At 38.4% G+C, this 25054-nt stretch overlaps 2 protein-coding genes across 3 annotated transcripts; both read left to right on the top strand.

Moving 5' to 3' along the window:
* The first annotated feature begins 1659 nt into the window (after positions 1-1659).
* LOC145474751 (deleted in azoospermia-like) lies at positions 1660-10805 on the top strand. The gene is made up of 11 exons (XM_081455191.1): positions 1660-2460; positions 2782-2850; positions 4847-4938; positions 5464-5518; positions 6150-6206; positions 7116-7149; positions 7556-7626; positions 7945-7986; positions 8574-8619; positions 9170-9219; positions 9512-10805. The coding sequence occupies exons 1-11, from the start codon at positions 2350-2352 to the stop codon at positions 9575-9577; spliced, it is 693 nt and encodes a 230-aa protein (XP_081311317.1). The 5' UTR covers positions 1660-2349; the 3' UTR covers positions 9578-10805.
* A 1915-nt stretch (positions 10806-12720) lies between these two features.
* On the top strand, positions 12721-23275 carry LOC145474651 (uncharacterized). 2 transcript variants are annotated; one of them, XM_081455164.1, is made up of 7 exons: positions 12721-13040; positions 13112-13196; positions 16190-16230; positions 17063-19833; positions 20446-20700; positions 21342-21560; positions 22205-23275. In XM_081455164.1, the coding sequence occupies exons 1-7, from the start codon at positions 13009-13011 to the stop codon at positions 22534-22536; spliced, it is 3735 nt and encodes a 1244-aa protein (XP_081311290.1). In that variant the 5' UTR covers positions 12721-13008; the 3' UTR covers positions 22537-23275. The 2 variants fall into 2 exon arrangements, with proteins under 2 accessions (XP_081311290.1, XP_081311289.1); XM_081455163.1 differs by having other exon boundaries at positions 12723-13040; positions 16187-16230.
* Positions 23276-25054: the final 1779 nt, after the last annotated feature.

Raw genomic sequence — 25054 nt, 5'->3', positions numbered from 1 at the left:
ACCAGTGGTGACAGCAAGTGGACCAGCGTTACGCAATACGTGATCATGGACAGTCAACATTGCTTCCTGTGAACATTTGCCTGGATTTATAGCCGGACTGTTCATTCAGTCTTTCGTCTACAGCCAATTTTCCTGTTTTAAAATGAAAAGCGAGCGAAGCGGTAGCCGGCATGTAACAAAATGGGAGAGAGTGTCTACAAAGCTGAGTCCTTCCCATATTTTCATGTATTTTTGTCTCTTAGCTTTTCCAAATGAAAATCCTGGAACAAGAGGGAAGGGAAAGCACGTTTAGAGAGTCTGCCAATAAACAAGTGTCGACTTGATTTATAGCTACTTGATTTATTGCAAATAAGCCAAGATCAGTTACTGTCTCTGGAGAGCTTTTGTATATAAAGCTCTTCCGGTGTAAGAACTGAACAGAGTCCATCGCGCGCGTGTGTTGCGAAAGAACACGCGAGAGGGGCGACACGCAAAAGCTGGTGGGCCGTTGAAAATGCATGACCGATATTTGAAGCAGTATGATGGCGTCAGATTATTTCTCTGAAATGTTCATGGATTTGTCGAGGGCCCGGGATCGAGGGGTTTCATGTCAAAAATAGTTCAGCCTGCTTGCAGGCTAACGTGGAGCTTGTTAGGGCGAAGGGTGGGGAAAGTCGCGCGTGTGCTCACGAACAAATGAAACGCGCATGGAGTAAAGGCATGTTTATGGCGTCGAGCAATTCTTCGATTTTCTCACGGTTCTCAAAGTTCTCTCCCTTGGGGTTATCGAAAGGGGAATTTTCTTATCTAAAAACTTATTTCAGTTATTTGACGAACAATCGAAAGTGAACGGGGAAGCAAAACAACATTGCTCGTATTGGTAGGCAGCTGCCTGGAAATGCTCTCTGCCTTATGTCAAACTCATCAGCTTATGTTAATCCGATTATCCCGGCAGCGACTGAAAATTGAAGGTGTTTCACCGAAAAGCGGGGAAAAGCCGCCACACTTTCAAGCCGACTTTGAACACAAGCAACTCACGTACGACAAAAAGAGCCTTTCTAATTTTTACGATTTCACGGTGAAAAAAAAAAAAGATAAACTATGCGTCCGGAATTTGTTTACGATAGCACTTCGTCAAAGAATGAGTAACACGATTGGAACTTTTTCCGTCACGTTCAAAGGATAAACAGACTGTTATTTTGTTTGCATTTAATATTTAGTGCGTCTCTTTACCTCTGTTTTCAAACAAAAAGCTTGTAAGATGTGAAAAAGAATCCACTTGAATGGAAGAAGAAAAGAAAAATTTCGCGCCTGTTTGCGCGTGAGAAATATTGTGTCGGCATGTTTCTAATTAGTTGCTATTGTCAGTGATCGCTCATCCGCGAAACGAGCATCTCGGGTCTTAATCACTGAGGGTTTATTGCTTCCTACATCCTCGAAAACTCACTTTTTTGTGTCCCATCGCGGTATATACAAGATGTTAACACTCAAATCGCATTACCCACGAAGGGTCGCTGTTTTGACGTTGTATTATAATTGCTCATAATTTGCTAATAACTTGACTCCACCCAAAAAACATTTCAATTAATAGAAGAATACTGAGTAACACCTCAAGCGTGGGAAAATGATACCTCAAGCTCTAAAAGCTTCGTCAAAGTTTCATTTTGATAGATGGGATAATAAAAGCTTTACTTACAGTTGCTTAAGTTTCAGATTAAGAAATTCCGATAATTCAGCAAGATTAGGGTTAACAAGCCGTTCAATCAGTGTACTGTGTGTATGCGTGACAACATAATACGCGCCGAAAAGGTTAAGTTAAGCTTTTTGCTAGTTTTTTTGCTCAGTTTTGCTTTTTCGCAGAACATACTGCGACTAAAAAATTCACGATGCGATAAATAATTGCTGTAATTTGAAGGACTAAAGAAATAAAGCCAACCCTTAACCTCATAAGCATCTCGATAATTTTCATCTACACCCATCGGCTGTTCTGGATCATGTTTCTGGGATAGCTGTCAAATTAGAGCAGCGGTGTTGTTTTATCTATCGAAGCTGTAACCTGGCGATAATTCAATGTCTTCAGATCAACAGCTATGTTCCATCAACACCGTTAAATTTAACTCAAAGCATGCCAGCCACCCGCTTGCACCCTTCAGCCACCCAACTTGAAAGTTTTGGTTCGACTTCCGGTTGCAAATCTCGCTTCTTCAAAGCAATAGCAATACATACGCATTTAATCTCACCCATGATTGTCCAATTTGCAAAGGTATTGTTTTTATTGCAAGAGTTGTTTGTTCCGCTGGGAAAACCTGTCATTTCCAACCCAGTGTTTTCGTAACATGCGTGAAATTGTCCCTAATTACAGCATAATTGATGCCAAACCGGGGTATATATAGCTGTGACTTCTGCGGTCAGCTTCATTTCCCCACGTGCTATCTGTCGCGCCGGCATCGAAACCAGCGAAACATTTTCAAAACCATCATGGTAAGCAGATAAGATTTTCGAACAGCCTCTTGCTGTTGCAATTTGTAACACAATTTTCAATTTCTTTTACCTTTGCAGTAATTTTGCTTTTCAATAGCTTTGTTAGTGGAATTGCGTAGTGAACTCCATAAACGTTTTGATCGCAACGTTCTATAATTTTTAAATTACTGTTGACATGATTGTGGCAATTTTTTTTAACAACCAAAAAGTTTCGATCTTGAAATAGTCGTTAGTCAAAAACGTTCGCGAACATTTGATTCAACAGCGCGAAGACCATTGAATTGTAAACATAGGTGTAATACCAGATACTTTACTTTGCAGGAAAGCAGCACTTATCTGTTTGGACGTAGATTCAGGAACCGTCTTTTTGTTGGAGGGCTTCCACACAACGTAAGTACTGTTTACTACTTTTATCTTCTGGTTATTTCAAGACATAATACCGTTATATTTCCAGATTATAACTTTCAATTGGTGTGAATAGTTCGTTTGATCATCTAGCTTGTCCACTCGAAACCGCGAGCGGCTCAGTAATTTGAACGGGCGTATTGTGTTTGCTGAGATCTTGAATTTTTATTTTTTGTTGATAACTTAATTCTTAAGAGGCCCTTGAAGATCTCAAAGCCCCTTGTAATCCTTGAAGTTTTGGGTACAGTAAGCAATAACGACAATGTTTGTTTAATTTGAAAGCGCAGCATGAGAATTTAGCAAATGTACCGATAGTTTGCCATCGATTGTCGATTGCTTGTGTTTCCTGAGGTTAGATTTGAAACATGTATTAAAGCCTTAAGTCAAGAAAAAATAACATGGGTCGGATTTACTGAAGGAGCAAAGGTTAAAATATGCAGTACTGAGCTGCAAAATTCGTTTTTCCCGGTCGCGGTGAACGGTTGAAGCTTGATAACCACTGGTAAAATAAGTGAGACCTCGTTGCGATCGGTGAAGTGGTTTCATGCTGCTCTGTAAATTATTTATATTGTGTGTCGACACTAGCCAGTGGTTTTGATCGGCCGTAAATCCTAAGATGCCGAATTTGTGCTGAGTCGCCTTAAATCTTCGCAACGTTAACAACTCTCTGAAGGGGGGTTTAACCAACGTTAATTATGCGTGGAGAAAGCGCGCGAATTTCCACGCTGCGTGAATTATCCAGAATCTCGTCTTGCCTTTAATAGGAAGTTCGAGTAAATGTGGAGCTTAAGCGTTTTTGCAGGGTTGTTTTGTTACTGTCATTCGGCTACAGTCTTTTTTCTCTTCAATTTACTCAACCCCTTCCCTCCATATAGTCAGGATTTGTCATTTCTCCAGTGGTACAATGTCACTGGGAGAGCTATTTTTGTCTTCCATTCATACGGGAAGTTCAGATGAAAAAGGGGCGTGAAGAGTTTGCCTGAGAATTCCTAGAAAGGAAGTAGACTATGAGCCTCATTAATTTTTTTTTTGCTGTTCTAGCTGACAAAGCTAACAATTTAGCTTTGCCAGCATTTTAGCTTTACTGCTGCAATTTTAAAGCCACCATTGTTCTGTTGAAGATAGGAGGTGCTTTCCATTATGCCAAAGATTCCGGAAATTTGGGTTGGGAGTCAATGGAAAGGTCCATTTCAGTTCCTTCTGACCACAACATTTGGGATCACCTCTGGAGGTGGTCCACTAATTTCATCCGGACCTGTCCGACCAAAATTTGCTGTTCCATTTTTGACAAACCGGTTCATTGCCCTGCTTCTCTTCATTTTTGTAGGGAATTTGGAAAAGGAATAAAAAATGGTAAGAGCCATTCCTCTTGGTTGGCCTGGTTTGATCGGAAAATTTCACTCTCATTTCACTGTTCATTTCACTTTCCTCGGGTATTCCCACTGGTGTCTGAGCGGTTGGTTTGGCATAATGGAATTAGCATCCACAGTGGACAAAGCAAGATTATAGCATCATGGCTGCTTTTTTGGTCCAGGCTAGCCTTGCTTTTTATGCAAAAACATCAAAATTTATATAAAGGAAAGGGTGGCAAGGCGAGATCTCAGAATCTGCGGCAATTTGGTTGATGGAGCTCGTTTGAAGAGGCCCAGAGTGCAGTTGGGTAGTTTGTTAAGCAACTGAAAAGCTAGAGTCCCTCAATTGTACCCTGCACAAAGTCGCTCAAAAACGCATCCAATAATTCGTGTATCGGTTGCGGTTAAGATACCCAGAAGCAGATTTAGGGGGGTGGATTGGGTGACTAGCCACCCCCCCCTTTTTTTGAGAAGCAAAACATAAAAACATTGGGAAAGGTTGTGAATATAATGGCAGAATTCAAGGCAAACTATCTGGTCAGGTACCTCATTGTAATTTCTGACACCTAAAGTGTCTAGAAAATGATTGAGAAAACTGCATGTTAAAAACATTTGTCTTTATTTTGTAGACAACACCACAAGAGCTGGCTCAATATTTTAGCAACTTTGGCCATGTTGTGGAGGCTAAACTTATTTTTGATGAAAATCAAGTTCCAAAGGGGTGAGTTTTATTTTCTGGTTTACCATCAATTCATCAATTTTATGCATCTCCTTGACTTGTTCAATGCTGGTTTTCGCTAATGCACAACCGTGAGCGTAAACAACATATACAGCTGCAGTAATAAAGGTGCTGTTAAGTATACATAGCACAAATGAGACCAAAGGACTCCTGCAAGGTGCCGCCCAAGTAATAAATTTAGTTAAAAAAGCTAAAAATTACACAGTCATATCAGCATATGAATATCAAAAGGAAAAATTATTATCACAAATTATCAACATATTACTGCGTCTGCTGGCTTTCTGCATTGATGCTTAGAAATTTACTTGTAAAATGGGGAGAAATTGCACTCCCAACAGAAACACTCTCTGTTTGTGCTGGGTTAATTCTTCTTGGTTTTTTCTAGCCTGAAATATTTCTGCCCTACCGTAATGCAGTTTGAGAAAAATTGATATGCTTAGCACTCTCTTCCACTTTTTTTTTTATCTCTTTACAATTGTGATCCCAAATGTTTTAATTTTTTGACAGCTATGGCTTTGTGACATTTCAGTCAGAAGGTGATGTGAGAAATGTGACAGAAATGGTAAGACTTCATTGGTCTGGCCTGTGTTTGTTTTGAGAATGATATACAGAGGGAGTACTTAAGAGAAATGGTGAGAAGAGTTGGGTAGTCCCTCATCCTATAATATTGCAGACTGGGCATGTATAATAAAGAAGACTAATGACCCTGTTCACTGAGGAGGGACCAGCTGTAACTGGGACAGGTGGCAGCTGCTCACCAGCAAAATGTGTATGAATAGGTCATTGACCACAGTGTAATATTTCTATTCTTATTTCAAAGGAAAGGTCAAATTAGGTGCTTCATTTGAGGGATTAATGTTTGGGGAACATATTCTAAATTTATTATAAAATGTATTGTCCTTCTTGACCAAGTAATACACAGTTGTGAATCAGTGAATTGCATTGGAATTATGCAACCAAAGTGTGGATGGATGCAGTCTTCTATGCAGAAACTCTTTGGGCTTGTTGTGTTTTCTATCTTCCTCTAAGTAGCAGATATTTTTTGTGACAACCCAAAGGAGCTTTGCCCAGGTGGCATGGATAATGAGGGCTGAAATGCTGAATGCACCTTTAAAATTTCAACCTGGATTTTATTTGTTATTACCAGCAAAGCAACAAACTTAAACATTGTTTGGCGGTTTTCATTTTTTCAGGGAACTTTGTTCCTCAGGAATAAAAAGCTCAACTTAGGTCCGGCAGTAAAGAAACAGGTGGGTACTTAATCAGGGCATGTTGTGGTTTAACCCTTTAACTGGCAAATTTCCTCAAAAAATGCTGTTTGTTACTGTAAACTTGGTTTTTTGCCTGCCATGACCCTGAACTGGCCTCAACTTTGCTGAGATTTATTTCTTACCAAGGAGCAAGATTTCCCTGAGCATTAGGTACTAGAATGTACAATGTCTTAATTTGGAGCATGCACATGAGCTCCTTTGCTTTTTCTCGCCCCTTTTACTCTTGTTGCTTTTGCTCTTCATATCCTTTCTGACAGCTGTAAAAAGTTCGGTGTTGATTATCTTTAAAGTCTGGAAATGGAAAATTGATTTTAGGTGTAATGGGCCATTTTACCACTAATATTGCACCAAAAACTGCTCACGTTTTTCTTTCAATTAGCTACGTCTGAATGTGGTTGATTTTAAAAACAGAGAGTTGTGCGGATAGATCCATCCTAGCTCTATTATCTGTTTATCAAGAATATCTATTGATGCCTAAGTTGATGACATCACAAGTGGTACAAAGTGCATGACCCCTCAATTCGTAAGAAAGTGTATGATGGTCAGTTAAAGGGTTGAATGCATTTTGTATATTTTGGTTTGAGATGTTGTCAGGGCAGTTTAAACTTGACTTTTTTTGTATGCTAGTTAAGTGCGCGTAAGACAGGAAAACATGTTGAAGGCATGCGTTCTTTTCAAACCCAAAACAAACTTATAAACTGGACATTTACAGTATACCAACATTTCACCACGTCATGCATCAAGCACAAGAACAGTGGGCCTTATTGCTGGACTATGTAATGTGAGAAAAGATTACAAAAAACTATGTAGTCATCACCTGTATTTTACATTAATTATTATTGCTAAAAATAAGTCTTATTAGTTTCATTGTACAATTTTGATATTCAGGTCACGCCTGTAGAGAATCCCGAACTTGTTGTAGGTATGTAAAGAAGTCCTGATGAGAAGTAAATGCATGAATTTTGTTACTTGCTTGTTGCAAAATGATGTTTATGATATCTATGCATCAAAAACAGGCCATATCAAAATGATATCTATACATCAGTAGCTAGCTGGACATTAAAAACTTAGCTTAAAAATTTCCTCTTCCTCCAGGGAAAATCATAAAAGTCTAACCATACAGTTTTACACATTTGTTGACATCCTAGGCATTAACCTTGGATGGGGGGGAGAGGGGACACATTAATGAATTGCAGAGGTGCACCAGCAAGTTACTTTTAAAAACAGGTCACAAAACATCTCCTAGATAGGAATTTTATACGTATATTTATTTAAATTTAATAATTTATGTTAAGTGAATTTTTTTTTTATCTCACTCCCTTATACAGTGTCCAGCAATCAAATGAGAGGGGAGTATTTTTACCCTGTGCCTGCGTCTAATGTTGTGACACCTGTACAGGTATAATATTCAAAAATAATTATTATCAATCAATAATGGGCTCAGATCCTTAATGTAGTTACACCTGTAAAATGTACCATGGCTGTAAAACTAAGAAAGCAATATCTTGAATCTATATAGAGCAGGAAAACAGGAGCTCCAAAACAAAAGGTTGATGCTGAACGGTACTATAAAGTTAAAAAATGTTTTGCATAATTATAAGAAATAGTGAGACAGCATACATAATGCAAGTGAAAGTTAAATTCTTGACTGAGTTTGTGAGACAATATTTTATTTAGTTTTAATGTTGCTGACTACATCGTTCCTTATTGATTGTAGTATCCGACATACATGCCTCCAGTGTACACTCCTGAACATCAGGTGAGACTAACAAAAGAGAACTAAACTTTGTTATTATTCATTTCTTAAACTGGAAATGTGACACTTGCAATCATTGCAGCTAATTCTGGGAGAGCTTGGGAATGTGAACTACAAAATTCTGTACTTAGTTTTCAATCAATCAATCAATCAATCAATCAATCAATCAATCAATCAATCAATCAATCAATCAATCAATCAGTCGTTGGATTGATCAATCAATCTTTATTTTATAGAGGGTAACACCTAAAAGTTACACCAGTAATAAACTTGCATTCACACTTTCATTGAAACATGTTCATAACTGCAGACTGTTAATAATTATAAGAATTTTGTTTCCAAACATGTGTCAGGTGTCTATGACTTTGCAGCTTAAGCGCATATTATGGACAGTTAACAGTCCGATTAATCCAGAGTTTCTAGAATCTTGATCTCTCTATAATAGAAACACTTCCTTTAAATGGGGCTCTCTGCTGTTCTTCTAATTAAATTGGTATATGTCCATATTAAAGAGGTTTGAACAATTTCTCCAACAGGTCTGTTGTTCACCTTTAATCACAATCAGCTGTTTTTTTTTTTTCACTGAGCAGGTGTCATATATACAGCAACCAGCCCCTTATGTAATACATTATCAAGGTAATTATATATTAAACTTAGTATTTACTTTGTATTTCTTTCCAGTATGAGATTTGGAATTTAAGTGTTTAGATAGAGAACATTTTCCACAGAAGCAACTCTGTTTTTGTACATTAATGAGAGAGCATTTGCACTGATGTGATAGTATTTGGTGTTATGGATTTGCACATAAAAAGGGAGGGTACCATCTACCCTTTTCTACTCCTGGGTGTACAGAGGTACTGTAAAGAGTAACGTGTCTTGCCACAGAACATATGATTCCTTTCACCTGGGCTCCAGAATCTGGGTTACTCTTGGGCAAGAGGCTTTACGCTCACAGTACATCTCTCTGCATAAGTGACAGGAGTGTAAATAGTTACCTTCAAGTTTTTAATGCATGCTGGGAGTGGAGTTGGGGACAGAAGTAAAATTCTTCAAGTTGCTTCATACTACAAAAACCAAAGATAAGTGCAGGGTTGACGGACCATTGGGCTCAACTGCAGACTAATCTCTGAACTAGAAAAACTCATTTATGGTGTAATTTCTGTTTTTTTTTTTTTTTTTTTTTCAGAGGAATACCCAGGTGCTCCAACAGCCCTGCCTGTTTCTAACCATGTACATGTAGGTGTCACTATACACTAAAATTATCATGTGAATAAAGACTGTAATGATAAAAAAAAAAAGATTAAAGAGAAATGAAAAGATGTTTGGGGTAGTTTTCAAGACATATTTCCAATAGAACCTTTATTATCTATACCAAGGCAGGTAGTTTGGTACCAAGTTAATCTGACTAATGTATGATTTATTGGAGGAACATTAAGTCACAGATCACAAGAACTGTTGCTGTTATCTTCAGAATGTGGCATGAATAATACAGCTGTGTTCCTTGGTAAGGTATCTCTGTTGATTTCAGGTCTCTTCGAGTCCACAACATAGAAGAAAATTGCCACCACGCTTTAGACGATCACGTGAAAACTAGTTTCCCATGATTTTATTATTTTTAGTTTCTTCAAATCATTTCTTAAATATCACTAGAAATAGTTATTTGTGAAACTGCACGTGTATATATCTTACTTTAAAAGCATTGCTCTAAAATCGGATTGAATATGAGCTCCTGAAATGTAATGTTTCAAAAACTGGGAAAATAAAATATATTTTTGATCTTTTCTTTTGACAAGCAGCTTAGATTATACAATGAAAACATCATTAAAGAACTGATCAGTGATTCGATCTCTCATTTATTTTTTATGGCCACATTATTTAAACAAGAGACATTTGTTAAATGAAGGTGCTTTTTTACAACAAAAATCTTTCACAAAGAGTGTACTTTGAGTTTTCAATTTTTGTAGTAGTTGAATATATGTGTTCCTTATCATTGAGTTTACTAGAAACAGTGTAATAGTCTGGGGCAAAGAAGAATTGCTGGAATTAAGTTGATTAGAGTTGAACCCAAACAAGGATGAGAATCATGAGGAAAGACAGTGTTTGAAAAATGAAAACTTGCCCAGTTTGACATTTTGCAATAGAGGCTGTCATAGTTGACGCAGGTCTCAGAGAGGTGAAAGAGAGATTGGTGGCTAGGCAAGAGACCAGTGAGGTGGCTCAACTCTCATCTTTGTTTGGCTCATGCTTGGATTAATACATTCCTAGGTATTTATGAGCTGTTTTTAAAATAACTGCCTTTCTCTGTTGAACTCGCACCTGGACAATAAGTATGGCTTTTCCTTTAAGTTGGAAGCTAGAAAAAGGAAGAAAAAAACAGATACAAGTATGGAACTGATTTCATTACAAAGTAAATCAGTGAGTAGTTTGTGACTACATTGAAATATTCTGATGACTTTCTAATCAGAATGAAGATCTCTTAATTAGATTAATTATTTTTGACTTAAAAACTGACTGACAACACAAGATGTAATTTTTATATTGATAAGCTTATGCTATCAACATGTTGTCACAATTTTAAAGCTATTTATTTTTGTATGGGTATGTATTATAATAGATTCAAGGAAGGGAGCTTACATCCTGCTACGAATTTTAAAACTGATTCGCTTTTTTCATGATTTTATCTAACTTGAACTTATAGTTTCTTAGAACCAAACAAGTTCCAAAGCTATAGAATCCGGAATTAAGATCAAACGGCAATGATACGCGTGTATTACGCTTAGATTATTGCGTTTTATATAATTATAAGGTGTGCTCGTCTTAATTGATATTGTAATCGTGTCTTCGCGACACAAATGCAACCAGAATATTTGTAAAATGGTCTCGTTAAAAATGAGCTGGAGGTTTGTACACAAGAAAGTGTGAAGTGTATTTTGCTATTGTAGCGCATAAATGGAAATGAAAAGAACGTTTTGATACCTGTATTTGTGTCCTTGTTTTTTTTGCCAGTGAAGATCCTATCTTCCACGCACACTGCAGGTTCATTAAAACTTTTTTTACGGGTTTTGGGTAAGTCGCCAAGTTGCTGAGAACAGCGTTCGTCACCAGTCCCCTCTGGCAGGGTTCATCGAAGTCCCCAAGTCCAAGTAAAGCAGATTTGGCATGGAAAAAAAATTATTTACAAATGTAGAAGTCGAATATGGATCAAACTGGCGACCCCGCAAGAGTGAAGGAGAACCTTCGTTGCAGTTCGGTGTGTGTTGCCTCCGGGAATTGATGTGCGCAATTTTGTGGGATTTGTTTGTGATAGGACGATCGACCTTTTCCCTTGTGAAATATATACCGGTATGAAAGGGTCAGTTAATTTTATCGTATTGAACATAACAGACGATCATGACCGATGGACGTTGTACGATGATGACTTTGTTAAGTCAAGCCTTAAAACGTACATGTACAGTGTACGTAAATGTAAACTGATAAACGGTGAGTTAGGATGGAATTACCATACAGTGCACTGAATTAAAAAAGTTTTTTCGCGTACAAGAGGTTTTGAAAGTGAATTGACTCGGGCAGACCTTTTCAAAACCTGCTGTTGTGGAAAAGAAACGCTTAAAACTGAGTTAAATTCGGTCCGTTCAATAATTCCCTCACTAGAGTGAAGGTGTGAAGTCGCAGGTTTTAATCAAACCGTTTTGACAAAAAATGGAGCAAAATTAAATCCCCTGGAAACAGTTAAAAAAAGGTTTTCCATCCATTATTACAGTTATATTTTAAAACTCATCAGTATTAAAGACTTACAAGTTTTCAACAAATTTGCCCTCTTCCTTATAAAGGATAACCTCTTCCAGGCGTTCAGTTAGTTGGGGCGGAACGCGAAATACAGCGCGCGAAAAACTTAAAAAGCGCCGTGAGTCTCGCCGCGCTTTATTTAATTTTTGCGCGCTGTATTTCGCGTTTCGCTCCAACTAACTGAACGCCTGGAAGAGGCTATGTAAAGGAAAAATAATAATAATAATAATAATAATAATAATAATAATAATAATAATAATAATAATAATAATAATAATAACCATTGAGATCCCGGTGCAGTGCCTTGAAACGTTTCTTCCAGCCTTCAATCAGCGGAGTTACAATTTCAATTTACCCTTTCTTTTCTTTAGAGTGTCATTTCCCCCTCGAATCAAATGAAAATTCCCCGAGATTTCCCTGGCCTTGAAGAAAATTTTTCCCCTGACCATTTCCTGACCTGTGGCAATCTTTTATCCCTTGGTTATAAACTCGTGTCTTAACTGACAAAGAAAAAATTCTGGCTATTAACCGTACAGAGCACTTGTACGATATAAATGGAGGTATGTTTTGTTAGTTTCTACCACACAAGCTTAAAGTGCTTTTCACGCGTCCTGATTGGTTAAGAACTCGGAGGTGCTTAGGAAAGAACACCATTCACCTCCGAGTAGAGATTTGAAATTTCCGTCCATTTGTTGGTTTATAGTCAGAAATAAAGTAATTTTTGGGTGCACTAGTTATTTAGCCTGTGTAGTGTACAAAAACAATTATTAACCTCAGGATCGGTGAAAGTAGTGGATATTTCCCTCACCTCTTCGCGGCTCGTCACATAACTGTTGTTTCACGCGTACGCGAATTACGTAATAGTAAATACGATATTTTTCTTTTAAGCGAAAACAACCCGACTGCTCATATGTAAGGCAGGTTTCCACCCTTTTCCTTTCAAAGTTAGGGTCAGGATCTAAATAAGTTGGATTTTCGCGTGAGTTTTTAATCAGGAAATGTAAACATTGCTTTGGAAAACCAATGGCTCCTCCTTGCAGCCTTGCAGGGTAGGCCCCTTTTTCGCGGGAAATTTGCCAAAATTACCCACAAGTCATTGGAACGGGCGTTGTACGCAAGCGCAGTAACACCCATAGTATTTTCTCTGACGCAAAGGGTTTACTCTGATACAAACATGTCGATGTCTGGGTTGCTGGTTTCATTTTCGACAAATTTCTCCGATTTTCACACTGGCAGGCTATGGAAAAGGGCTACAGTGGTTTGAGGAGGACGTAAGTACTTTTTACTTTGACCAGTTGAGCTTCTGTTTCGATTTAGATTGAGTTTGTGTGCAATTTTTCAGGCGAAAACGTGCACATTCGTCCAAGTGCCCTTGTTGCTATTCGTCGGAGGAAGAACCGGAAAATCATGCAAGCGCCAAGAAAGAGGTGTGTTGAGTTGCTGTTTGCTGCCTTGAAAAGATACGATCTACTACAGGATCCGGTGAAATTTATTCAAATCTTTTTAGAAACGCTTTGGAGGTAAGCTTAATCTCGGCGACAAAAATTTGCGTTGGTGAATTGTTGTGAATTGTCCCTGCTCGGCGACCATGTGACGGTGCGGTTGGTGCGTTATCAAGGAAGCACGCTAGTCTTGCAGAGTTTACACGGTCAAATCTGTTTTTATCGTATACATAGGTTCCAATTTAGATCAAGTTAGAACTGTACAAGAAAATTGCAGCGATTGTGAGTCGATGAAACCGTATTCATGTTTTTAAAGTTCCAAAAGTTTGTTTCAAGAATTCACTCTTGTGTCACCGTGCAGGGTGCAATCAGCTCATCTTTTTTGAGGTCTCTAGCGCGATGTTTGTTTACTGTTCAACGTTAATGTAATAATATTTCTATGGCTCGATCGGTCGATCACATTGTAACGCTTAGCATGCATATTAGATACAGATGATTTCAAAAATGTACTGCGAAACGATTTTGATCTTTTCTCGTAGACCAACGCCATGTGGTCAATATATCGAAATTATGCAGCTCTCGACTATTTGTAGGAGTCAATCAAAACACGAAAGTAAATGTCGTGAATTTCAAAGCTGCTTGATGTTTTTGCGGAGAGTAACATAACTGATTTTCAACCTATTTATTGCACTTTCTGTTTTTAACATCCTGTTCCATAGAGATAATATATTAAGGTAATCGAAACTAGCACAATTTATATGCGCGCGGGAGTAACAAATTTGGCATTTGCCCCGTACGAAGACAGCATCGAATCAATTTACTTCGACGTAGTTGTCTAATTTTAAGCCATACGTCACTTCGTTGGTATCCAAGCATAAAAACTTGTTTTCGTTTTATGTAAACGAGATTGCTGTACAGAGCAACTTGGATTTAAACCCCACTCAAGTATAAATATTGTTGCCTAATTTTAATTTTCTGTAGAATGAATTGCTTTTAGCTGTCTGCGCTTGAATATATTCGAGAAAAAAAGACATTTAATTTTCCAATCGATTTAACAATTTTTGTGGTATCTATGACCCAGTTACTTGTAAAGCAGCAGCATATAAATCTCTCAAAATAATATGGTACACTTTCTTTGTACAATAATATTTTTTGGTCTCTCGAATTTTAAAACAAGTGCATGCGGTATGTTTGTTTATTCAGAGGTGTATTTACCCACACTGCAGGCCCCTAACCTTGACTTATGTAATGTGATTCGAACCTTAAATTTCATATTTAAAATCATGAAGTGCGAGTAAATTATTCAGACTGTACGTAGAGCACAACCTTAATAACGTCAGTCTCACTGTCAGATTTTATACGATTTTTCAAGATTGTAAGTAGCTCTCTTTGGGAAAACTAAGCAAATCAGACAGTTCCCACAGCTGCAGGTTCTTAACTTTGTGCATAACTGGCGTGAAATGTGTGTTGGAACTTTTCACACCTGCTTTCCTAAACTTTTCTTAAGAATTTGGTTTCCTCCAGGCTGATTGCCTTAAGTGATATATCAGAGAGCAATAAACTCATAATATTTTCATCTAAAGCCCAAATTTTGCTTATCTTAAGATATTCATTATTAGTATATTCTCAGCTCCGACTATTGCATTTCTAGCTCTCTGATTGGCTCAAAAACTCCGACTATGAGCCATTAGTCGGAGTTTTACCTTATATGGAAAACAGTGCGCCAAGTTTAAAAATTTTCCGCTCTGTAAAATTGTTGAAATAAAAATCGGCGGCAAAAACCCGATTAAGAATATACTAAAACAATTATTCCATTCGACCTTGTTGGATATGAAGTGATCATAACCAACTCGCGCTACGCGCTCGTTGGTTATTTATCACTTCATATCCAACGCGGTTTCATGGAATAATTGTTAAATATTCCTAAGAGTTAGTCGAAAAAAAAAAACTTACTTAATTCTGTTTTTCACTGCAGAGTGATTTCAAAATGACTTTATTTTGCTGTAAAAAATCGTGTTATCATATCAATCAATCAACAACCTTATTTTTGTGTCAAAATAAAAGGAAAAAAAAGAAAAAGAATTAGTCAACATATAAAAAGCTATATAACCATGGAATCAACTCCTTGGCTAATCACAGAGATATCTTCGAGAGGGAAAGAAAATTTGTAAGATTGTGTTTGCCGTCGTAAATGACTTTGACAGGGAAGATATAGAGGAAGATGTAAACAGAGGGATTTGTTTTGTAGATGTCACCCTGAAAGGAGTCCATGGGGTGGGGGGGGGGGGGTACTCCCAGAAAAATTGGGTGGGGTGTACGGCCCACTTCCCAAAACCCTTACTCTATTGGTCACCAAAATCTGCAATTATCCCTACCCTATTTATGACGTGACCGAAACTTCATTACGTTGTTTATGACCTGACCCTTAAATCAATACCCTGTGTTAGACCTGCCTTATGATTAGTCTGCCAGTTCAGACCAATGTCAAATTGCTGTGAACATAATTTGTGAAGAGCTTTTGTTGATGGTCTTATCAATAATGATGAAAAAGTAGCTTCTTCATAAAAATATACCTATATAAAAACTTGAGTGCAAAAACCATGCCCTATTTAGGACCAAAATGGCCAAAATCGATTTCCTATTTATGACCAAAATGGCTGAAAACCCCTAGCCTTTGAGACTGCATATACCTATATAACCCATATAAGGGAGCACCCCTGCAGCCCACAGAAAGGAGATAGTATTGAAATAACACTGCCACTTTGTGCCCCTCCCCAGCCTCCCAACACCTGGACTAAATTGGGTTAAGAAAATACTAGAGCTACTAACTAAACCTGAATTTTTAGTAGTCTGTGATTAGCTGGCTACTGTTCATCTTAAGCACTACGAATCATTTTTAAACTGAAAAATTCACTGTTATTTCTGCATTGTTGTACTTTTCATAATGGTAAATTATATTTTTGACATCTTTTTAGAAGTTAAAAGAGGGTACTCCGAACAATGGAAAACGAACAAGCACGTAAGTTTCTGGAATTAGATGTGCTAAATAGATGGTTGAATAAATTGGTCAACAAGTTTTTGTTTTGCTGTGTAAATAGTAACATTATGTTATATAACCAAGATTTATAAATATACTTAATTTTGTATGGTTTCTGTCCAAAATTGACTTTTCATCATCTTCATCATCATGACAATCATTGAAGGGAATATAATCCTTTACTGGAATGTGTAGTTCCAGAAAATATCTATACCTGCCCCACAGAAGGGATTTTTTTCTAAGACCCCCCACCCACCCCTCTGGAGATTCCAATTATGCTTCATACATTTCTTTCAATTTGTTTGTCTTACAGAACCCTCCCATCCCTGGGAAATTCCAAAGCCTTCTGTGTTGGGAGTATGGACATTTTCTGGAACTGCTCAGTTTCTGAAAGGGGTCGAGGGAGGGGTTCAAGCCCCAGAAAATGTTCTATGGGTGGAGAGGGGAGGGGTGGGGGGAGGAATAATTATGGCTGTTTACTGGAACAACATGTCATGACATAATTTATGCATAATATATATTGAATCTAACATCGTGGCCATGATAGAAAAGTAAGGTTAATAAAAAAAGTGATCGCAGCAATTTGAGCTGTTAATTTTCCACATATAAAACAACATGGAACTGCTGAGAGGTTTGGAGATGAGGGTAATACAAGACCGGAAATTCCATAGGAGAGAAAGGGGAGGGGTCGTCATAAACACCCTAGGGCTAGGGTTAAAATGAAAAAACTTTCTGTAGAGGGTATGGTTATTTTCTAGAACTACACTACATGTATATATGTATAGATTATTACTGTCTTGTTTTTCATCTTCAGGAGAAAGAAGACAAAAATTGTGGAAGATGATTGTAATGATGTTAAGGATGTGAATGAAGACACGATAAGCTTGGATGAGTCTGTTAGCAAAACACCCAAAGGAAGCAAACTCAAGAAGGCAACATCACCAGAGAGATCCAAGAAAAATGCGATCAAAGGCAAAACTGAGACTTCAAGTACTTTAAATGGTGAGGTTTCTAGTCTAAAGAAGAAACAGAAAAGCAAAATAGCAAAAGCTCGTGTTATAACGAAAGCTAAAACTGGCCTGTCGACATCGAAGAATCAGAAGAATGAAAGTAAGGACAGTACAGAAGAGACAGTGTCACATCCAAGTCAACCAAGGTCGGCAAAGTTAAGGAAAAATAACACCAAACAAAGTGGTGTTGGAGACACTGACAAGATAAACGCTGAAGTGAAAGAAAAATCAGTCAATACTAGGCAAAATATCTCTAAGCCAAAGACTGCAACGTCCTCTAGAAACAGTGGGACACAAAAATCAAACAGTAAAGATGTGGCTGGTAGAAATGGGCTTGCTGAAGAGGAGAAATCTCTTAGTGATCTTAAAAGATCTGGCACTAAAGGAAGCAAAACAGGACATGGTAAAGTAACCAAGAACAGAGGTAAAACTAGCAGCTCTGCGGACTTTTCAAGCAGATCATCCCATGAACTGAGTAAAGGGGAAGAAAACATTTCTCTGACAAGCAGGAAACACCCTAAATATAGTGCCAGCAGTAGTAGCCTCTCTGCAAAGAAAATTGATGTGTTTGATCACTTGTTTTGTGAACTAAAAAAGTGCCAAGGATTTAGCAAAGTAACAGTTTCCTCTGCTGCAGAATTGCTTCTCAAACTGACAGCTGATAAGTTGACAATTCTTGTTCATGGCCTTCCATCAAAAAGTGCAAAAAGAAGGGCAGCTTCAAGTAAACTGGTAGGTGATAATGTGCTGCCCTCTCCAGAAAAACCCAGAGCATCTAGCTCTGTTAGTGAACCAAAGAGAATGCGTACAAGCTCTGAGCAGTCTCTATCACCTTCTTCATCATCTCCAGAGAAGACTGGATCAGGAAAATCTGAACAGGTGAAACTATCCCAAGCAGCTGAAGCATTAGTCAGCTTCCGTACCAATCCCACCATTTTGCGACAGGAGAAAACTGAAGCAGACGTTCCATCAGCAGAGTCATCTGATGTAGCCACCACCAACACTGGCATAAATGCAGGAAAGAACTCCATACCTAAGGACTCCTACACTAATGATAGGGTTGTTGATGCAAACATGCAAATTCTGACAACTGCAAATGAAGTGAGAGTTTCACAGCCTCCGAACAGTAGTTACATGAGTGCTCCATCACAGAGTCAAGCTACATCTCAACTGCAGTCCAGTCTTGTTGCACAGGAGTCTTTGCACCAGCCTTTTAGACTTCCAGCAAGCATTGAAGCCAGTTTGCAGCAAGTAGCAAGTGCACCACACAATTTGATGAACCTGAGTCAGTTTACATCACAGTTAAGCGCTGTGCCAACAGCAGTGCCACCCCAGATCAGCCCCAGATTAACCGCTCCCAGCTCACTGAATCCTTCCTCAGCCATTATGAGCTCAAGAATGATGAATCCAGCAGAGGTGCAAAATATACAAGCCTTATTCTGCAGACCAACACAGCCTCGCAATATTCAAGCATCAATGGCTGTGCAAAGTGCAGCTCCTTCTCTGCCACCCAGCAGCAATAACCCCCAAGCCCAACCACAACAACCGTTGAAAGGGATGGAAGATGTTGTCAGCTGCGTTGGCTCACGGACTACAGCAAATTTGTTGTGGAATATAAAGCCTGCAGCACCTGTTGTCTATCTAACTAGCCCACAGACGCTGAGTGGAGTCAGAGCCAGGAACTACATACCTCAGAGTGAAGGGCATTCACCTGTACCTCTTACAACAGGCATGGCCAATGTTCAGTCAGTGGGAATACCGAAAGTTTCTGTGAATTCTGCTTGCTCCAGTGTCTTGACGCTGGGTAAAGTCACTTTGGTAAGCCAGGCTGTTCCCTTGTCAACATCTCAGGCTGCCAGCATGAGCAGTCAGCGTCCAATTCTTCCCTGTGAACAGAGGACGGCACCTGTGTTTCCTGTTGGAAACCAAAGTGCATCACAGCTTCCTGTGACAACGATGATGGGGCAGATCGCAAGCAATATCCAACCAATCAGACCTGGAAACATGCCTGTGCAATTTAGTGGTTTAGCAGCAACATCTCCCCTGAATATGAGACAAACATCTGCCATGGTTGTTACACAAGCACCACATTTTACCACAGTACAGTCCACTGCGACTGTAAGTTCAGCAGTGGCAACAGCACCTGTAAGTGCAAAGCAAGCTGTGAAGAAGTTTGTTAATGAAAGAACGAAATCGGCAGAACTGAAACGAACAAGTAGTTTAAACAACCTGCTGTTGACTGAACCAGCAGCATCTACAACAGTAACTGCCATCATTACCCAATCAGGTAACATCATGTCTAGTTGCTCTTCACAAAGCCATACTAATCAGCCCATGGACCAGGCAGAAAGGCAAAGTGCCGCCAAACAATCAGACTTCAATTTACACCAGGCTGCATCAGCCCTTCTGAGTATCAGTTCACAGGATGGGCTTGATACTGCTGATACCTTGCAAGCCGGGGGAGACGGCGAGGACTCCGTAGATGAACATGATGATGAGGTTGTGTTTACTAGCAAAGGAGTGTTCCGTGTTGGAGATGTTGACGTTGACCCAAAATATAACAGGATTGGTAGAGGTGAGAGTTTCTTTTTTTGATTAAAATTTGATTTCTCCCCAAAACATTATTAGATTGCCAAGCAGGCACGTGATGAGAATATGAAAATCATCAACAAGTGATTTGTTGTTATATAATTAATTTGCTAAAGTACATGAAACTTTAAGAGAAGTACGATGTAACATTTTAGAGTTATGCACATGTAAGTCAACCAAACCTGTAACAAGATGCAGGGACTTATAATGAATAAATGTTAAATAAATAGTAAGTAAATGACTAAATTGGACTCATGGCTCATCATCCCATGGCTCTTTGTCCACTGTTTCCAGATCAAATTGGAATTTGGGGTGTTGGTTTTCTTGGAGGGAGGAAAACTGGAGAAAAATCCTCTGATCAAAGCCACAACTGATGACAACTCAACACTCTTATGACGTGAAGTCCAGGACTTGAACTTGGGCTATATTGATGGGAGGAGAGTACTCACACCACTGTACCATCCTTATGCTTATGTTATATGTTATGTGTGCTTACTAATAAAATGTAGGTTTTGCTATGTTTACTTCAGGCCCTATTAATTGCTCTATCTTGTTTGTCTATAGATGTTTAATGAAATAAATGTCTTTTTCTTCACAGAGGGGTATACTTGTGGAAAGTGCAGCAAGATCTTTACTTCCCTCAGCTACCTTGCACGACATATCAAGCGAGTGTGCCCTGATATGAGTTGCCGGAAATGGAAATGTACCATGTGTGACAAGGCATTCCGCCATCCATTTGGTCTCCAGCAACATATCTACACTCATACAGGGGAGAGGCCGCATAAGTGTCCTCAGTGTCCGAAGGCATTCTATAGTTCAAATGATTTGCGAAGACACAGCAGAATTCATTCAGGTGATTACTTTTAAATTATTACTGCATCTTAAGACAGATTGAGAGGGCTTGCACCAACTAAAAAATTGAATTCCAGCTTGACCTTCAAACAAGCAGCTTACAAATAATGCTTGGCCTGGGCTGGTCATAGTTTACTTTTATTACAATTTAGTTGGCAGATGACTTGCCTGAATCCCATGCCCATCAGGCAAGTCAGAATGAAAAGTGGCTTGCCAGGCAAGAAAATCTACTTGTCCTTGACGAGCGAACAGCCCTTTTTTGAGCACTGATTGAATATTTCCATGCTCTGCACAGTTTACAACTCGAGTGTGGAGTTCTTTGTGGTCAGCAGCCACCCATCTGAATAGTCTGTGGTATCAAGCTACTATGAGGCCTTGTTGCAATTTTTCTGACTGTTGTACTCTACATTCTGTATTCATTTCTAGCTACCTATTGGAGTTGTTTGACAGATCACAAATTTTTAGTTCTCTTGTGTGTACAAATCTATTATACAGTCAACACTCTTTTATAAAGCAGACACCTCACTAAGATGGAAAGTTAGAACTCACCCTTAGGTGGTCTGCCTTACAGAGACTTCACTGTACTCTTTGAATTCATAGGCAAGTGTTCTCCATTTTTAATTTCTTAAATTTGCACTATAGGTGAGCGTCCTTACCACTGTAAACACTGTGAGAAGAGTTTTGCGACAACGATATCTTTGAAGACGCACACATACATTCACACAGGAGAGAAGCCACATAAGTGCCCTCACTGCCCCAAGACATTTGCCACTTCAAGTAAACTGGGACGGCACATTGTGACACACTCAGAACAGCGCCCCTTTGCTTGTGATCACTGTCCCAAGTCTTTCAACAGATCAGGTTAGTATGCAGTCCAAGCATTTAATTCTCCAAATGTTGGTCTTACCTGAATGAGGAATAACTACTAATTGAAATCAAATTTGTTGCTTGAAATCAAATTGAAATCAAATTTGTAATAAACTTCTCTCAACTAGTAGTAAAGAAATGCTTGAAAAAACCCTGATTGGGGAACTTGTTTCCAGTGTAATGAACAATTCTAACACCTAAGCCCAGTAATAGAAAAATGTGCAAAAAGAACTGCGATGTAACAAACTCCCATTGGAGAGGACTCATTTTGTCTGACCCCTGGCACCTCATTACGTTGTGGTTCCACTAGCTGTCCCAGATTTTGGTTCAAGTAGCTGGCAACATGTTACTTAGCCAAATGTTTACCAAAACGTTATGCAGATAATTATATTTCCACTTTATTTATTTCTTGCAGTCATTAAACTCCATACACAAGATGATCTGTATTGGCCCCCCCCCCCCCCCCCTCTCCCCTAAACAGAACATTGTTTATAATTATTCATATTTGCTTGAAAATATGAATGCAGTCTATCATGTTGTTGTCTATGTTGTCAAGCACTGGCCACAATGTTTGAAATGACAAATGCAATGCCATGGGATGTACCTCTGCATAACTTATAGTAACATGTTAATTTCAGGTGATCTGCGACGACACAATATGCATGTACATGAGTCTCGTGATAAGCAGTTTGACTTTGATGACAGCAATGTTATGCAGTTAAAGACTAGCAATAATAATAACACTCCAAAAAATCAGGACATCATCAGGGGACAGCCGCATCGGTGTTCAGAATGTGAGGAAGTTTGTAATTCATCAGCAGAACTAGGGCACCACATGCTTCTTCATGAGTCCTCAGTGACATCTGGCTGTGGTGGGTCGGCATTAAATCACATCACCTCTGAGAAACCAAGCCAAGAGGGTGATCATCTGGATGAGAGCATAGAATCAGGAAGTGGAGATAGTAACTAAATAACAGACATTAAAAAGGTTAAGGTAAGCTGCAGTTAAGATCATGACTGTCTAATTTTTGTCATCCGTTCTGAAAGCTTCATAATGTCCACAGGGGTTTCATAAAGTGGTTTAATTGGTTCTCACAGGCAAGCAGATCTTTTTGAACTGAACTTCTTTGTGAGAAACACTTTCCTCTAGATGGTCAAACCAGGCAGGCAAAATTGACTTCACTTCCAGTTAACTTGTCCGGTGCCTGGCCCTTAATGAAACCCCTGAAGTGTTCGTATCTTGTTTTAATTGGCACTGGATGAGTGGTACATGTACTAGTATGCAAACTTAGTATGCAGACATTGGCTTTGGGCAGAGCATGTAATTTTCTTATTTGTTCACAGAACAGAAAGGTACTCCTATTTGAGTTTGCCTTTTTAATAGTTTGCCCAGTAGGGGCATGAGGATGAGGGTAAAAAGTATCAACGAATTGTTTGTTTTGTTTTTGTTTGAAAACATAACACTGGCAGGTACATGTGGTTTTGTGGCTTTGAGGAAACAGACGCCTCATCTTGCACTGATTCCCTCCTATGTGAGAAAAGTCATGATAATGTTAGCAGAATTTAAAATTTCCATGCAGACAATATTTCATTAGATGATAATTTGATTTGGCCTTCTTCCAATGTGACCCACCCCCCTCCCCGTGAGGTCAAATGTCTTTTTAGCACTGATTGTATTTGAACTGTTTTTATTGCAGCCCGTATTAAGTGGTCACTTAGCCATTCCCCGAGGGTGACTGCTTAATACAGGTTTGACTGTAGTTGCTTTAAACTTGAGTTGTCCGTTATCGCAGATACGTACAGTCCACTAAATTAGATATTTGTATCGCATTTTGAAGTTTTCTCTCACAGTGGATGGAAACAATCTTGCAACATCAAAATGTCTGTTTTCGCAATCTAGCTAAGCAAAACATGTATTTAGGCTGGGGAGAGTGTTCAGGCAGGGCGCGATGACCTGTTGATTGCAAACTCAGAGAATGAAATTTGATGTTTAACTAATGATAAAGAATTGCCATTGTTGTTTGGCTGTTAGATGCTATGATACAAGGAGCTGTTTTGTTATATTTGGGAGCAAAAGGAATCATATTTCAGTGCAGTTGTGCATTTGAATTTTTATAATAACTCTTTCTGATGCACTAAGTTATGGTAGAAAATTTCAGGTATTCTTTGTGTAGGAAATTGTTACAGGGATATCAAGTTTGTGGGGTGTGGTTAAGTTGGTCAATTTTTGTATCTTGTTATTTGGAAAACTTATCAAGTAGCAGCTATGAGTAAATGAAATTTGTTTCATCAGTTTTGCACCCAAAATTTGCATTTAAAATTGCAGCTAGAGAGTCTTGGGGCCTTAGAAGTATTTTAGTGCAAATATGCCATGGCCTGTTTCAATTTAGTTCAGTTAGATTGGCTCTATGGTCTCCGACAATTTTTTCCCCCAGTCAGATGTGTGATCTTGTTCAAAGTTTTGAAGGCTGTGCCATTGAACTGATGTGTTATGGGTGCCAAATGTAACCACAATATTGATCCATGGCAAATTTCTACTAATTAAATACAGTAATAATTAAAAATTACATTGGTTGTCCCCATTTTCTGTTCAAAATTAATTGACTATATTAATTTTGTTACTAGAAAATGTAACCATTGTTAAATAACACATATTATGTAGCTTGAATGTTTAGGGGTTTTTTTGGATGTATTTTTAGGCATATTTTGGTGATGGTACTTGTTGCATAATCATTGCCTCATTGCCATTGTGCAGTGATAGTTATATGTTATGTCTCCTTTTGGAGAGTATTTTATATGTGTTCATGTAAATTTAACTATTCATAGAATATTGCTATATGCTGTACAATGTAGCCACTATTGTGGCAGTAGAGAAGTAGGCAAAATTTACTGCACTGATTTCTAAATCATGAGCCAGATGGTTATTTTAAATATTTTTTTTTGGTACGAAATCATAATTTGAACTGATCTCCTTTTCGGAGTATGGTTTCTCGTGGATGCTATTTTTTGGTTCCTGTAGATCCATCTTAATTCTGTAGCCACTTTGATTGTCAAATTTTCCATGTTCCAAATATCAAAAGTTGACACTTTTATTGAGCCTTTTTATGAAATTATTTCTCAGTGAATTTCACAAGTGTACCATTTGATTACCTTTTAATGCAGTAGGTGACAAATAATTACGGTTACAATCCTGGGTTTTTGACTTGTTTATTGTACTGAGAAATTTTGTGCCAAGCAATTTTGTAATTTCACGTGTGAAATTATAAATTAGCACTGAAATTTTGCCCCGAGATCGAGGAGTAATTTGTCACCCATGATATTACTCCGTATACAGTGGCACTGCAGCTGTGTTCCCAGAATATTAGGACATGGTTTTATAAGGAAAGAGCTCTTTTGCAAAAGAGAGAAATTTTCTTGTTTAGGAACAATATGGCAGCCGTGTCATCATGTGAAATAGTTGATAAACTTCCTTATTCTCCTCACCTATG

Source organism: Orbicella franksi, chromosome 2, assembly GCF_964199315.1.
Source record: "Orbicella franksi chromosome 2, jaOrbFran1.1, whole genome shotgun sequence".
Classification (NCBI taxonomy): Eukaryota; Metazoa; Cnidaria; class Anthozoa; order Scleractinia; family Merulinidae; genus Orbicella; species Orbicella franksi.
This window is presented reverse-complemented; position numbering and strand designations above follow the sequence as displayed.